The sequence below is a fragment of the Hippoglossus stenolepis genome, chromosome 10 (genome assembly GCF_022539355.2).
Source record: "Hippoglossus stenolepis isolate QCI-W04-F060 chromosome 10, HSTE1.2, whole genome shotgun sequence".
In the NCBI taxonomy this organism is placed as follows: domain Eukaryota; kingdom Metazoa; phylum Chordata; class Actinopteri; order Pleuronectiformes; family Pleuronectidae; genus Hippoglossus; species Hippoglossus stenolepis.
In genome coordinates this window covers 7,621,229-7,635,339 of record NC_061492.1, presented here as the reverse complement: position 1 = coordinate 7,635,339, position 14,111 = coordinate 7,621,229, and the positions used below count along the sequence as shown (strand labels likewise).

At 42.2% G+C, this 14,111-nt stretch overlaps 1 protein-coding gene across 2 annotated transcripts in view; it reads right to left on the bottom strand.

Moving 5' to 3' along the window:
* aqr (aquarius intron-binding spliceosomal factor) overlaps window positions 1-14,111 on the bottom strand; it is a 47,670-nt gene that overhangs the window by 26,449 nt on the left and 7,110 nt on the right. For both annotated transcript variants that reach the window (XM_035167092.2, XM_035167095.2), the window contains exons 13-24: window positions 13,978-14,091; window positions 13,458-13,561; window positions 10,543-10,645; window positions 8,358-8,478; window positions 7,770-7,911; window positions 7,003-7,181; window positions 5,939-6,106; window positions 4,065-4,234; window positions 2,712-2,953; window positions 2,410-2,559; window positions 1,894-1,963; window positions 489-599 (exon numbers count right to left, since the gene is read on the bottom strand). In XM_035167092.2, coding sequence (XP_035022983.1) covers window positions 489-599; window positions 1,894-1,963; window positions 2,410-2,559; window positions 2,712-2,953; window positions 4,065-4,234; window positions 5,939-6,106; window positions 7,003-7,181; window positions 7,770-7,911; window positions 8,358-8,478; window positions 10,543-10,645; window positions 13,458-13,561; window positions 13,978-14,091 — 1,674 coding nt within the window. The remainder of the gene's footprint in view (window positions 1-488; window positions 600-1,893; window positions 1,964-2,409; window positions 2,560-2,711; window positions 2,954-4,064; window positions 4,235-5,938; window positions 6,107-7,002; window positions 7,182-7,769; window positions 7,912-8,357; window positions 8,479-10,542; window positions 10,646-13,457; window positions 13,562-13,977; window positions 14,092-14,111) is intronic.

The following is a 14,111-nucleotide window of genomic DNA, read 5'->3' as shown; positions in this document are numbered from 1 at the left end:
TAGTGTTGTAATGTGTTATTTAAGCACCTTGAATCTACCTCTGTGTATGAAACCTGCTTTATAAAAAATGTCATTGCCTTGCCACAAAAAAAGTGTCTATTTCAGTATAAGAACTATAAATGTTAAGGAGAACTATTGCACAAGAATAAAGTTTTTTTTATCGTTATTTCCAGCTATACTTCATGTGGATAGGTTTCCCTCTGGCAAGTTTTCACTGAAGTAAAACAATAGCAGATTACTTTATGATTAAATACTGGGGGTGGGGGGGTAAGACCAGGGCAGGAGGGAGCTTAGATTAAAAATGTTTCCTCCAAGGTTTGAATATGACTACGGCCTGATTAATGGGCAGTTCAGAGCACAAACTGTAAATTCTCTCGACAGCTTCACACAAAGTGTTGAGGGAAAGAGGGAAACTCTTCAGAGATCAGAGCTTGGTTTTAGTGCATAAGTGCTGTGTGTGTATGTGTGTGTGTGTGTGTTGGGTTAACCTGATTTGAATGTGTGACTATGAGGGTCCTCTGCTCTGGGAAGTTGTGATAGAGGTTTGAGATGATCTGAACGGCAACATCCGTCTTTCCGGTACCTGGTGGTCCTACAACCTGGAGGAGCAGAATGGATGGAAAGGAAGAGGAGGAGAAGAGAAGCATAATCAGAAGTTAGGTTACGCTGCAAAGGCGCTCCCCCCCTGTAGACAATCTAGTGGTTGTGACAGCTCGGCCATGGGCATGTCAGAACAGGCTAGGGTAGTGCCCCATCGTTAGCCACGCTCAGACGAACCCAGTGCAGAGTGGTGTTGCCTGGCATGACAAGACAGTCCTGTTGACTGCACAGATGGGGGAGAAACAAGAGAGCTCCAGAAAAAGGAGAAAAGCTATAGGAAGAAAAAAAAAATACATCTTACGATCTAATTTCTAGTTTCTTCATCACTGTTACCATAATAATAAGCCTTGTATGTATTTAACTGGGGGAATAACATCTAATTTATTGAATAAATATTCATGAAACAGGTTGGTCTGAGTGTGGGTCTCTCAGGTGAGTAATATGGGCTAAAAATAGTAAGTACAATTAGATGCCCCTGCATAAATCAGTACATAATCAGCTCCTTGGTTTCCCAACATGAAAGCCAAGCTCTGCAGACTGGGAGGTAGTGTGTGTTTGTTATGGCTGCTAATGACTGTGACACATGCCAAGAGGGGAGGCTAGAGGGAGCGAGGAGAGCAGCAGAGGAGGCTTTGCATGTTGAGTTGTTTTACGACTCCGATGATAGCCTCGTCGCCTTATTTACCTCAGATAGCTGCAACAATAAATAACTCAGAGCTCAGTGCCAGCTTCTAGTCACCACAGCGGAGTAGCACTTATGTCAAAAAAGTGTCAGCTACCCAACTCTGGAGATACAGTAGCTGGCTGGAATGACATTGCTCTGGATGTGTGTATGAACTGGATTTATCCAAAGCTAAGATTCTATAGCATTTTATGTCGGGGTTGAACATTTCACTGGAAAGGCAAAAATTACAGTGAGGATTTCATGGAAATGTGTCAACACTCTACAGGAATGATGGAGATTGAGTTGTCAAATTTACTGCTGAGGGAATTCCCTTGCTATTCATCACTAAGATTAATGTCTGCAAAGCTTTCTCGTCAAGCTGGAGCAGTATGAACCTGCACTATTGGCACTCACTCAAGCTTATGCATGATGCCTTTATACGACTGGACTTATGTATTTTTTGGCTTCACTTTTTCCGTTGAAGCCAAATATTCAAAATTATTATAACTTTTGGAGTCTGTTTATCTTTTTTTCTCTCTTTGTCGTCGTTTTCTTTGGAAATCTGCGATCCGACCTTAAAACTTGTGTGAGCAGATCATACAATGAAACCCTAAATACCACGTCCTTACCATGGTGAGTCCTGGCTGCATCCCAGCTCGAATGGCTTCGATCTGAGTGGGAGTGAACTGAATTGTGTTCCTGTAAAAAGAAAAAGTTGAATGAAGTTCAATGAAGTTTTTGCTCTTGACAACATAAACACATTTTTACTCAACTGTATTTAATATTTTTAAGAGGCGCTTAATGCTGCAAGCTTTGTTCTGAACTTTTTTGAAAGTACATTAAGCGGGAACTCCCTGTGGACATGCTGATGCCATCAAGATTTAAATATCAAAGCGTAAGCCGGAAATCCTTAAACACCAGTAGATGAATCTTAAATTTTGATGAAGGGTAATTATGTTGTGGTGCTCTAATGAGTACAGGAATAATAAAGCAACAATTAATGTTGGCAAAAACCACAACCAAAAAAGCACCACTACATTAAACACTGGAAGAAAAACTATGGAGAGAAACATGGACAAGCAAAATCGATACAGTCAGGACCAGTTGTTAATGGGAGGACCAGTGACTTTGCCTTGACCTCTCACCGTTTGGGCTGGTTGTAGGGATACGGACCCCGGTTGGGCGGGACATAGGGCTCAACGAGCAAGGTCATGTCTTCCTCTTTGTCTTCCACTTCTTCATCTGCCTTTCTCTTCTTGGTTTTGTCTGAGTTGTTCGAGATGGGAAACTTGATTCTGAAAAAGCAAAAGAAGGATGGAAAATAGTATTATGGTCATAAACCAACATTTTACCATACAATACAATATGTAGTATTGTGGAATCAATTGTATCTAGTCCACTGTATTATTTCTCTCTTTCAATTTATAATTGAATGTTTGACTTTCACCTGAAAGGGGGGACTTGCAGGTCAGGATTCTCTTCTGTGACCTTTATGGTGTTACCGGGGAAACACGAACGTAAATGGTCCAAAGACAGAAACGTGTCATTGAAGTCCAACGCAGAGATCTGATTAGGCATTTTGGAATAGTGGGCACTGCCTTGGTCCCCATAGCCGAGAATGATGTCGTGAAGCCAGTCTGGGACGACGCACTCTGTGTTCATCAGGTTTCTGATGGTCTCTAGCACTGCCTGAAACAGAAAGAGATATGTCAGATATAAAACCATAAAAACAAGAGCCTGAAGGAGAAAAATCAAACTGAACGAGGCAGACAATCAGACAACAGACAACCATCCCACAAGAGGAGGTTTAGTGGGATAAGAATAGCTTTGTGGTGGGCTGATGGGATAGCAGGTAATTTGACTGACTGTCAATTATATTTTAATGAGCCGCAAACTGTCTAATACCGTATGCATCAAACACAGTGTCAGAAAACATGTTTACTTTTATCTGTGTCACACATCAAAGATGGAGGAGAATGTTTCTTGAATACCCATTAGTTCCTGTGTTTTTCAAGTTCAAGAAGAAAAAAAAAAAAGGAGCGCTTCAAAAACTTCTGACGAAATAAGACAAAGCTCATTTGACAAAGCTGTAATGAGAAGCTCATTATATAATACATATAATACAAGGATAGAAAAGAAGAGTTTTGCGCAGTTGTGCATGTTCATTCTTAAGGAACTGGAGCAAAACGAAGGAAAAAACATCACACGACAGGTGTAATTCTTAATAGATGTTTCACACATTAGCACTGATAACTTCTATGACATGCTGAAAACTTTGATAGAAATATCAATGCAGATTTACCTTTTGTGAACTAGCTTTAAAAGCAGGGCGCTGCTGAGACTCCACTATGTTATAATGACAATATAAGATACCCAAAGCATAACAACAATATACTGGTACAAAATACAATGTTGCCTTGCTACCACAATGGGGCTCTAATGGGGCACAGTACACAGTAATACTTATTTATGTTCAATTTCTGCCAACAGATCCCTTTCACCTAAACCTTACACACTGGACCTTTAAGGGTGAGACGGAGGTCAGTATGTATGACCATCCAGTGAGAAGTGTCTCCCACTGGGATCACCGGCGGGGGGGGGGGGCTTGAGTGGGTGGTAATCTCAGAGCTGCCCTGACCCCAACCTTACAGCTACAATTCCAGAGAGAGTATAATATGTGCCATACATCACTCAAGAGGTGGTGTTGGTCGGACCAGAGCTCAAGGACTGAAGATAAAGCACTCAAACACACTGTGTGGTGCGGGTGAGTGACCTGTGCGCTTCAGAACGGGGTCCAAACCTTGAAATTATTCTCCTTGGGTTTGCGTCTCATGATGATGTTGAAAGTCTCATACGGGTCTTCGGTGGAACTCTGAATACTGCTGGTCACGTCCTGCTGATACTGGTTGGCGTCCAGCCAAACACGGAATGTTCTGGCGTCTCCTCGCAGCTTTGGCTTTGGTTCAGGTCCTGGAACAATAAGTGGTTAGATAAGTGATTAATATAGGAGTAATAAGTCGAAATTTATAGGACATTTTTAAAACACTTTTACAATCTCAGTGTACTATCAAAATAAATACTCATACAGATAATAAAATTGAAAAAAAGAAATGGCTTTAGACCATAGACTGTATATAAAGATGGCTGAAATGACAGCTCCCCAAAAGTGAGCCAAAGCATCCTGATCACCACCTGGTGGATGGCTGCAGTATAGGTCATTTATCCCACCTCCTCCATGTTAGTGGATAGGACATGGACCAAACTAAAAAGTCAAACAATACTAAACAAATTTTTCTCAAAGATGGTTTCTGTCATTTGAAGTAGTTCTCATCACACTGATGTTTGTTCAAATGCTCATTTTTTCCCGTAAGTTTGGTTTTAATTCGTTATTTGGTGCTATAAAAACTGTGACTCCTCAGGAACAGGAGCCGGCGCTTGACTGACAGGCTACGGGCTTAAGACTCACTCCCATCGGGAGTCTGTGCAGTGCAGCATGTGTAGCTTTCATAGATGTCTAAATAGATTCTTGTATGGTGCTGCAGGGCACAGAGCTGGAGAGTGAAACTCAATCCTTTGGCCTCTGAAGTCTGTGCCCATGTATGCGTGTCTGCGTGTGAGCCGTCAAAACAACTATGTGCCATTGTATCCAACTCTCAGTTATTAATAGGTGAATTTATAGCAAGTAAATATACAATGGTACAATGGTTCAACTCAATCACAAGTGTCTCAAAATGCACCTCTCGGGGGTTGCACTCCCCCCACACCTTCACAAGACGCCCTGTGATTTATGTGCCTACTCCCCCGCCACCTAGTCAGCTGGAGTACCACTTATCCCTGTTGGGGATCTGAAAGTTTACCCAAGCCGACACCGGCTGGCAGGATGTCTTTTTAGAAATCCCTGCCCTCTGCATATTTAATCCAAACAGATGAGAGGGGATAGGGGGAAAGGCTGCTTCAGTGCATGGACACATGTTACGACAGGGGAAAGGCAAACACTTAGACTAGCTCGGCTGCAGGCTAACCACTCAGAACCAACCACTCAGAGGGGCAGCTTTGAGCTGTGGGAAGAGCACAACACGGTAAATTGAGATCATGTTACTATATGAATATATTTCACTTTCTAAGAATAACCAGATATTTCGGATTTGGTCAGAGGGGGATTCCTTCTGTGTGGATACACAGAAACAGATTCTCTAAGTATATTTGATTACATCAGATTTTAAGGCTTTTAATGGGGAAATAAGGCCGCGCACAACTCAGGTTTCTAATGTTAGAATGCATTGCTGCTGGCAGTAACTCAGAGATAGAGGTGAATGTATGCTATATATCACATTACTGTATTCTGCAGGACAAGCGTATTCATTCATTCATTGTCGTCTTACAGAAGCACATCTCTCCTTAAATCCAATAAATAAAGCAGGGGGCAAGGCCCAAAGCTCTCAGGTGTTGTCGTCGACCTCGGGCTAATGGAATGTTAATGTGACCAGGTCAGGTCTCACTGTGGTCGTTACCATGACAACCGCAGCCTGAACCTGTCGAGGGGACAAGTCGCTGGATGATTGTGTGTAGGAGGTCTGACGGGAGGATGGATGTCGTGTGTGTGTGTGTGTGTGTGTGTGTGTGTGTGTGTGTGTGTGTGTGTGTGTGGAAGGAGGAGGGGCACTATATGCATACCTTCCTCAATGACACGTCCCTTGTCATCCAGCATGCCCTGCACCTCACAGCCTCTCACATACGCCAGGCCAGTCTGCTCCACAAAGGGCTGGCGCCGGTCGAAGCGTGTGCCATAGGGCAGGTTGGGCCGCACCGTGACCAGAAAGCAAACGTCGTGCTTCCGAAGGCCTACGGGGAGAGAGGATTTGGGGGAGAGAGCGCTTAGATAGAGAGAACGACTGAAAGAACAGGGATTTAGAGGCAGAGAAAGAATTTTAAGGAGAATAAAAAGGACACAAACAGAAAGAGGTGATAGAGGAGTGTTGGTGAAAAAAATAAAAAGAGTAGTAGAGTGGAGAAGTTTGAAACCGCTCCGTCAGCATTCGCCTGATCTTTAAAACATGAGGCTCTAATTATACGATGGGGAGAGGGCTACTGGACAGGAGCAAGTTACACCTTATACATCCACTGAATAACAAAGAGGAAAGTAAAACCATAAAAATGGGTATAAAGAAAGTGGAGATATCAATTTGGGATACATTAAACTTTCTATTTTTTTTTTACACCAATTTAATACTTCTATAGCATTTCCCCACTGAGAAAATTGGCATGTGAACCTAGTCCCTTATCTTTCTCTGGCGAGCGATAGTGGACAGCCCCCGCTGAAGGCTTCATTGTGCCTTCTATGTCCCCAGTGAATCAATGTCTTTCACTGTTGACATGCGCCTGTTAACATTATCTACAGCGCCCCTATCAAACACACATGGATGAAAGATCAGGGAATAAAACAAAGACGCTTAATGGCGGAGGCTACTAAGAAATGGCATGTCTTCACAGAAACATCAGGTAGGCAGGTGTCATTGGTCAAGGTCCAGTGTGATGGGACAGAGGGGTAAAGGGAAACTATATAGAGGTTATAAACCACTTTCTAGAAGGAAATAAGAAAAGTAGAGGTGTGGCAGTGCAATAAGTAAAGGGTAATAATGTTTGTATGTATATATGTGTAATAACATAGCAGACGAATCAAATATAAAGTGATAAATACAAAATATATTTTTCCTCATGATAAAGACGTATTTTATTACCTTCCCACTCATGCTTGATATGATCCTGCACATTGAGGTTAACAGTGACATCGGCTCGTACACGAGCAGGCCAGCTCTCCCCAATGTTGGGCTTGGCAACCTCCACTATGGAGAAAGCGGTGATTGTCTGAGCCATCCTGGCCCAGCCGCCGAACACCGCTCCACCGTACTCTGATTGCCTGCGTAGGGGAACAGACACAACAGGAACGTCAGACAAGTACTGTGGGCTGTCAAGACTGGAAACAAGGTGGATTTAGGACAGCGAGACTGCTTTATTTATTTACTTTTGCAGCAGCAACAAACAGGCAAGTTGCCACATCACTTGACATAATGGGAGCACTTATTATGTTAAGCAGTGGGTTTCCAAATGTGTCGCTCTAAATGTCACCGTCTTTTAATAAAATATTATCATGCCACAGTTTGAGAAGAAGACGGAGGATAAGAAGTGTGCTGTAGCCGAGCTAATGGTAGAAATGTGTTCTACTTAGGGAGAAAAAATACAAGTCATGCTTATTAGTGTGTGTACAACAATATTATTTCAAACTCAGAATCTGTATGAGCCTTTTATCACAGTCTTTGAGTGTCACCCAGGGATTTCACTGCACAAATCTAGATTCTTCAAGCCTGAGCTAAGGAAGAGCTTTTTGGCCCATGTCTTCTTCAAAACGTTGATGTTTTTGAGAGCAGTACGGTTAATGTGACTTTAACAAATGAAAACATTTAAACCACACGTTTCCTGTGGCTTTGGAGAATTGAGGACATCTCACCATGGTTTCATACGCCACACCACATCCTCTATGTCCTGTCTGATCTCATAGGTGGACTCCAGACGAAAGAGGTTGAAGTTCCTCAACAGGTAGTCATGGAGCGTCAGGAACTGGAGATTCAGTTTAGGCAGCGCCAGGCAGCCTGAGAAAAAGGACAGATAAAAAGACACCCAGATTGAAAAAAAAAAAAATGCATGAGTAATAACACAAACTTGAAGTAAGTCAATCAAAAGATGTCTTTTTATATCAAATTACAAAGAGGTTGAATGTCCAGTTTTATGTAGCTACCTTTGTTATAACGACTAGGGTTTTTTTTGCAGACAATAGCACATTTACATATTGCAGTAAATGACGGACGCAGCTTGAATCACTAATAGTGTGTGAGTTTCTGAGGGTGTCCTTGCCAACTAAAGAGGATTCCCTGAGAGAGGGTTGCCACTTCACTCCGTCGAGTGCCCCAAGGATTAGACACAACAAGGTGTGGGCGTACGCTTGTGACAATAAGGGACTGACTAGACACTGAAATTATTTGAAGTGCATATTAACCATTCACAGACACAGACATGCAAACACAGTCCCAATGCCCACCTTCGCCCGAGTAGTACTCTGTCGGGACGATGTTCTCATCCCAGATTATCTTCTCTGTTGGATACAGGGGCATCTGGTTGAGTTGCTCAATCTGAGAGATTCTGCGCTCGTGACGTGATACCTGTGTGTGTAAGGCGCGAGAGAGAGAGAGAGAGAGAGAGAGAGAGAGAGAGAGAGAGAGAGAGAGAGAGAGAGGACAGCCACACAAAATTGGGTTAATGAACACGTGTTCCTCATTTGTCTCGCTGTTTCATGTCTTTTATCCCTTACTAGAATTTAAAAAAAATCATTTTCTCAAAATCCGGTCACTCAAAACATTAGTTTAATCTCACACATGTTGAGCTGGTTTAACTGAAGCTTTTGTCACTTGTATTCCCCTCAGTGTAGTTCCTCTGCTAAACGTCAGTGGATCAATGTTGCTAAAATGTTTCAAAATGGGCCAAAATGTAAAGGCCCCTTTAAAGGCGAGATATTAACGTGTATTCCGACATATCAGCAATCCACGTTGGTTTATGTGTTTATATTTAGAAGGACTGGCAGCTGTGTCAGAGGATATGAACAAGTAATAAGTCAAAAGCAACAGGATCTCTTCAGGTATTGTGATTAGATCTGTGATTCACATGTATATAAACAATTTATATAACAGTAATGAAGTCACTGGTAATTTTGTTACATACACATTAATTTAGCATTTTCTTTTATAGGGACATCTAATTGAAATTGTTTTGTAGAACATTGCTGATAAGAGGAAAAGCTTTTACTCTGGTGCGCAAGTATCTTTCTTCTTTATTACATTAGTCTTGGACCTCAGCACCCGCTCCTCTGAGATTTTGTGGTTGTGCACACAACTATCTTTTCCATTGTGCCTTTACTCTTCTGGAAAAAGACACATTAAATGAATTATTCACTTCGTCAAGGGGGTGAAATCTGCTGCTGAATACAAACCAGCTCATCTGTTACACCAGAGAAAAAAAAAAAAAAAAGCCTAGATGAGCCGAACCCTGGCGCTGGTGTGAAAGCAGCTCTACTTCTCAGAGAGCGGTTCATCCCTCCCTCAGCATATTTATGACCACGTTCTCTGCAGTGTGCATCATTGTTTTGCTTTTGTGTGGCACAGTTCTGGTCTCGTGGCCCGTTCCCCTTAACCCCACCTGGTCAGAGATGTTGGTTGTTGGGGGCAACCTTAGGCGCACAAATATGTGTCCCCTGACATTGTCTTCAACAACAATCTAATCAGATGATTAAGAAACTGCTCTTCTCCATCGGTTCTCAAAGAGGACGTGGGGAGGGTCTGAGTGGGTAATTATGAATAACTGCAGGGCGGCCTTAAAAACAGCCACTTTGATGAAGAGGTCTACACCACATGTATAAGTGTGTATTAGGGGAGAGTAATGGGACAAGGATCCAGATGATTCCTGGAGGGGTTTTTAAAAAGGAAAATTGGGAGAGCGAGGGATGGGGAACCAGAGACCACCTTGCGAAAGATACTTAAAAAACAAGCTCTTTATCTCATCAGCACTGTCTTCAATTTACCCTACGTCACACAAATAGCCACATAGAGCAGTAATTGGATTAGAAGGCAAATTCAAGAGGGCCAGCCAGCCAAGAGGGGATACTATATGTATTCCAAGGTCAACATCTTTAATTAATGACTCTAAAACGAGAAACACAAAAGCTATTATGCTGTAGCGTCAGACTGGCCGGTTATTGTTCTGAAGAATAACTGTTCACCAACAGTGTTTGAAAGGGTGCACCAGTACCGACGCTACATCTTTTATATGGATGGTTGACAAGCACTGTAAATGAGGTCATGCTTCATTCCCTTGCTTAACTAAACAATCTCTGTATGGGCAGTTTAAAAGGTCTGAGGCATTAAAGGTTGCCTGGGATGCATATTTTACTTTTATTATACATTATATTTATTTACAGAAAAACAACAAGACCGGGACTAGACCAGTGACTTATGCCCCATTTTTTCCCCATCAAGAAACTGTATAAATAAAACAATATATTTTGCTGTGAGGCCTCACATATAATTTGCCTTGTTTGAAAGACACATACCAAGTTATAGATTTGACTGTTCCAAAATGCAACAGAACACAAAAAGACACATCTTTTCACATCACAGCCACTATGGCTTGGGAGTTCTCAAATATGCATAGACAATATAATAAAAGCCACTAACCAGCAGCTCAAGAAGAACCTCCTTCTCATAGGTGGTGCTTTGCCCTTCAGGCAGCTCTGGCAGCAGACATAGGTACGAGGCCACCTGGTGGAGCGTGTTGGGGCTGCGGAGAGAGATGAGATAAACAAGTCGGCTCGATAAATAACATTTGCATATTAAAAATTCAGTTAACACTCTTCTCAGGGATGATAATTAAGCAATTGGTATCCAGTGAGAATGAATTGGTAATGACTGAAATGGTGAAGGTCAAGATAACAACATGATACGTGACAATCTGATGTCTACCAACATTACATAATGATAATAAAAACATTAATATTATTATAAATATATTTATATACTTTGGGCAACACTTTGCCATCTGAGGGAGATTTATTTAAACTGTGATGACAGCAACAACTCTACACGAGTGAAAATGCACAGCCTTATCAAATTCTTTGTGCTTGTTAGCTCTGTGGCACAAAGCAATTCTCCTGTTTGCTCCGACTCTGCACTCCTGCCCTGTCAGCGTGTGTGTTAAGGGGCCGAGCCGCACTGATGCGACAGGATTATGAAAATCAAAGCCCATCTCCGTCTCGAAAGGCCGAGGCGTGGCTTTCTGCATACAGACCTGTGTTAATCAGGCTGACACACTGTGACACAGGCAGGGTCTGGTACACAGCAAAGGACAGGCCCTGGACACATTGTGACAGGCCCGGACAGCCACACGTGGCACTGACCGACCATATCCGTGTATCTGCATGCATTCTGCGAGTTGCGAGGCCATGCTCGGCCAATGGGGTGGCAATTCTGCCAATGTTGCAGTTTGGTGGCCCAGTGGATGACCTGGCATCGGTCATGTGGACATTCCTTCCCTTAGCAACAAAATAGCAGCAGCACAACAGCTCACTCTGAGTAATAGAGATGACTGGACCAGGTCATGACTGACAGCTGAGCCACGGGCAGGGTAAGGTAAGGATGTGGACAAAACAGTAAGTGGTCCAACAGTAAGTTCACTCTACAACCTGAGGGATGTCTAGACCCTTGTTAAGTTTTGAGATGTCATTTTAGGTGAGGTGTGTGTGTTTTTGGCACAACTGATATTACCGAGTAAGTTAAGGGCGCTTTTAAGTCAACTACAAGCCTCGTTTTACATTCAACAGATAAATATGATAAATGGCTTTTCTGGCAAAGTAATCTGCTGAAAATGAAACTGCTTCCACCCTTATTCTGTTTTCTTTCCTTTGTCTGATGAAACCCTGAGAACAGGATTCAATGAAAAGTGAAGGTGATGGACTAAAAATACCCTTTTCAGTGACAGGACCCTGCTCAACAACTAATTCACCGAACAAATTACACCAATTATTCCAACATTTCCAGAAGGGACGACTCCTTCATCCATTTCTAGCCTTTCACAAAGCGATGCTTTAATCAGGTGCTCATTCATCTTTGACCTGAAATGACACTCAACGTGTTTTACGTAACCAGAAGAAGCATCTGTGTATGTATGTGTGTGTCTGTCTGTGTATATGTGGGAGAATGGGCTAGTAAATGTGTGGGCAGGCTATGCAGTAATGCTGCGTTTGTGTGTTTGGGGGACTTAGCGGATAAATTCAGAGCGCGGGTGACTGCGAGCTAAGCCCACGGGTAGCGCATCTGGAATAAACTGGCATTAGCATGAGTTGTTTGGATGAAAAGTGCCTTGTTAAATCTGATTGGCATATTTGGAGTTACCCAGGAGCTTCTTTGGTGACAGTTGTGGAGAAGGGAACAATGCACCTCCTGCTACATTCAAAACCCTTATTCTGGGGGAAAAGAGCGGAGCTTCCAGAAATGCATGAAATGGTTCGGCTAAGTCTTTACCGGATTCAGATCGGCTCATAACCACCTGCCTGACTCAAAGAAACTTAGGGTTTAAGCATTTATAATCCACTGCAGAAGTTAAATAGAGACGATAAGATATGGAAATGTCAACTGCAAAGAGGATATTTCTGTTGTTCCAACATTGCACCTCAGAGCAAATAGAGACATCACTTACCGTGCAAACAATCAACTAATCAGTAACTCACTTAAAGTGTGTGTTGTAGAGCCAAAACATGAAGGCTTATAGACCGTTTAAAAGCTTGTGTCAGTAATAAAAACATTTATTATGATATCAAATGCCAAGAAGGGTTAGAAACCCTCACGTAATTACAAATTACCAATAAATCAATGTCTTTTCTCCTTCACGCACGTGTACCAGTTAGAAAAACCACACACGGGCTAGTGCATAAAAGCGAGGGTGCTTTTTGGCTCTTTGGCCAGCTAATATGATCTGACAAACACAGCTGTTCAAAGAGTTTATTCTCAAGCCACTGCAAATCGATTAAATTAATGAGGCGTGCCTCTCTCTCTGGCTGGTACCAGCTGCCTGTTCAAGGGCTCACTAGCTGCCATTTAGCAGGGAAGTCAGGCAGCAACGGTGGTGCTGATGCTTTAATGCAATATAGGACCAAGATGGGTATAAGTGTGCATACAAGGCTTACAAGTATTAGTGGTCCAAAGAACTGTTAAAAGTCATGGGCCAGATAAGGAAATCTCCATCTGTACTTGTTTGCTGCAGGGTTTGTTTCTATTACACTCGTTTAGCTAAGGACATGAAATTAAGGTATTTTCTGTTAAAACCATACAGAACACCAAGGGTCCTGTATAAAGTATTTGTACAAGAGGCAGATATAAAGCAAAACAACTATGAATCACCTCTAAGTACAAAGTACATGTGCACATCAGGAAAATGTTCTGTCGACTGAAACAACACTAAAGCAGTTATATTAGTAACAGTTCACTGTAATCTTACTCAGTCCAATCATGCATAACCTCCCACCACCTCCCTCCATCTGTGCACCGATAAAAACTGCAAGTTCATTTAACGATTCACTTTGGAAGTTTTGCTTTACCTGAGATGCCCAAAATGTTTGGTCAAGGAATCGCGAGTGTCTACAGCTGCAACATTCGACAGAGCAAAGTCCTGCAACTCTGGGAAATGAGCAAAAGCTGCCCTCTGGAAAACAGAACACAAAGAGCGAACATAAATTTAAAATAAACATTACTTACACTACAAGAGCAGGATAGGCAACTTTTAAATGATAAAGAAAAGGTTATTGTGCTTTCTACAAGGATATATAACTGAAAATTGCTACAGATCACACATGCATATCGGTCAACATTTACATAAATATCGAAATGTCTGTGAAAGAATCATATTGGTGGATGTTATTTGCCAACCAAGGCTCAGGCTCTAATTGAGAGGCTAGAGCCATCACTCAACTATAAATGTATAAATAAAACATCGCAACTAAAAAACACACCAAAGATGTCAGTGAGAAATACACAAAAAAAACCTGAGGGGGACAAAGCAAGCATGGGAGCAACTGTGGCTAATTGCATGTCTGTCTTTGCCCTTTTACACATCTGTACCTGTAGAGAGGTGATTTTGTCATAGTGAAGTGTAGTCATCTCTTTCTGCGTCAGAGCGTTTCCTGTCTGGTCACTGATCTCGAAGCCTGTGTAGAACTTCAGCATGTCCAACAACTACCAAGATCAAACAACAG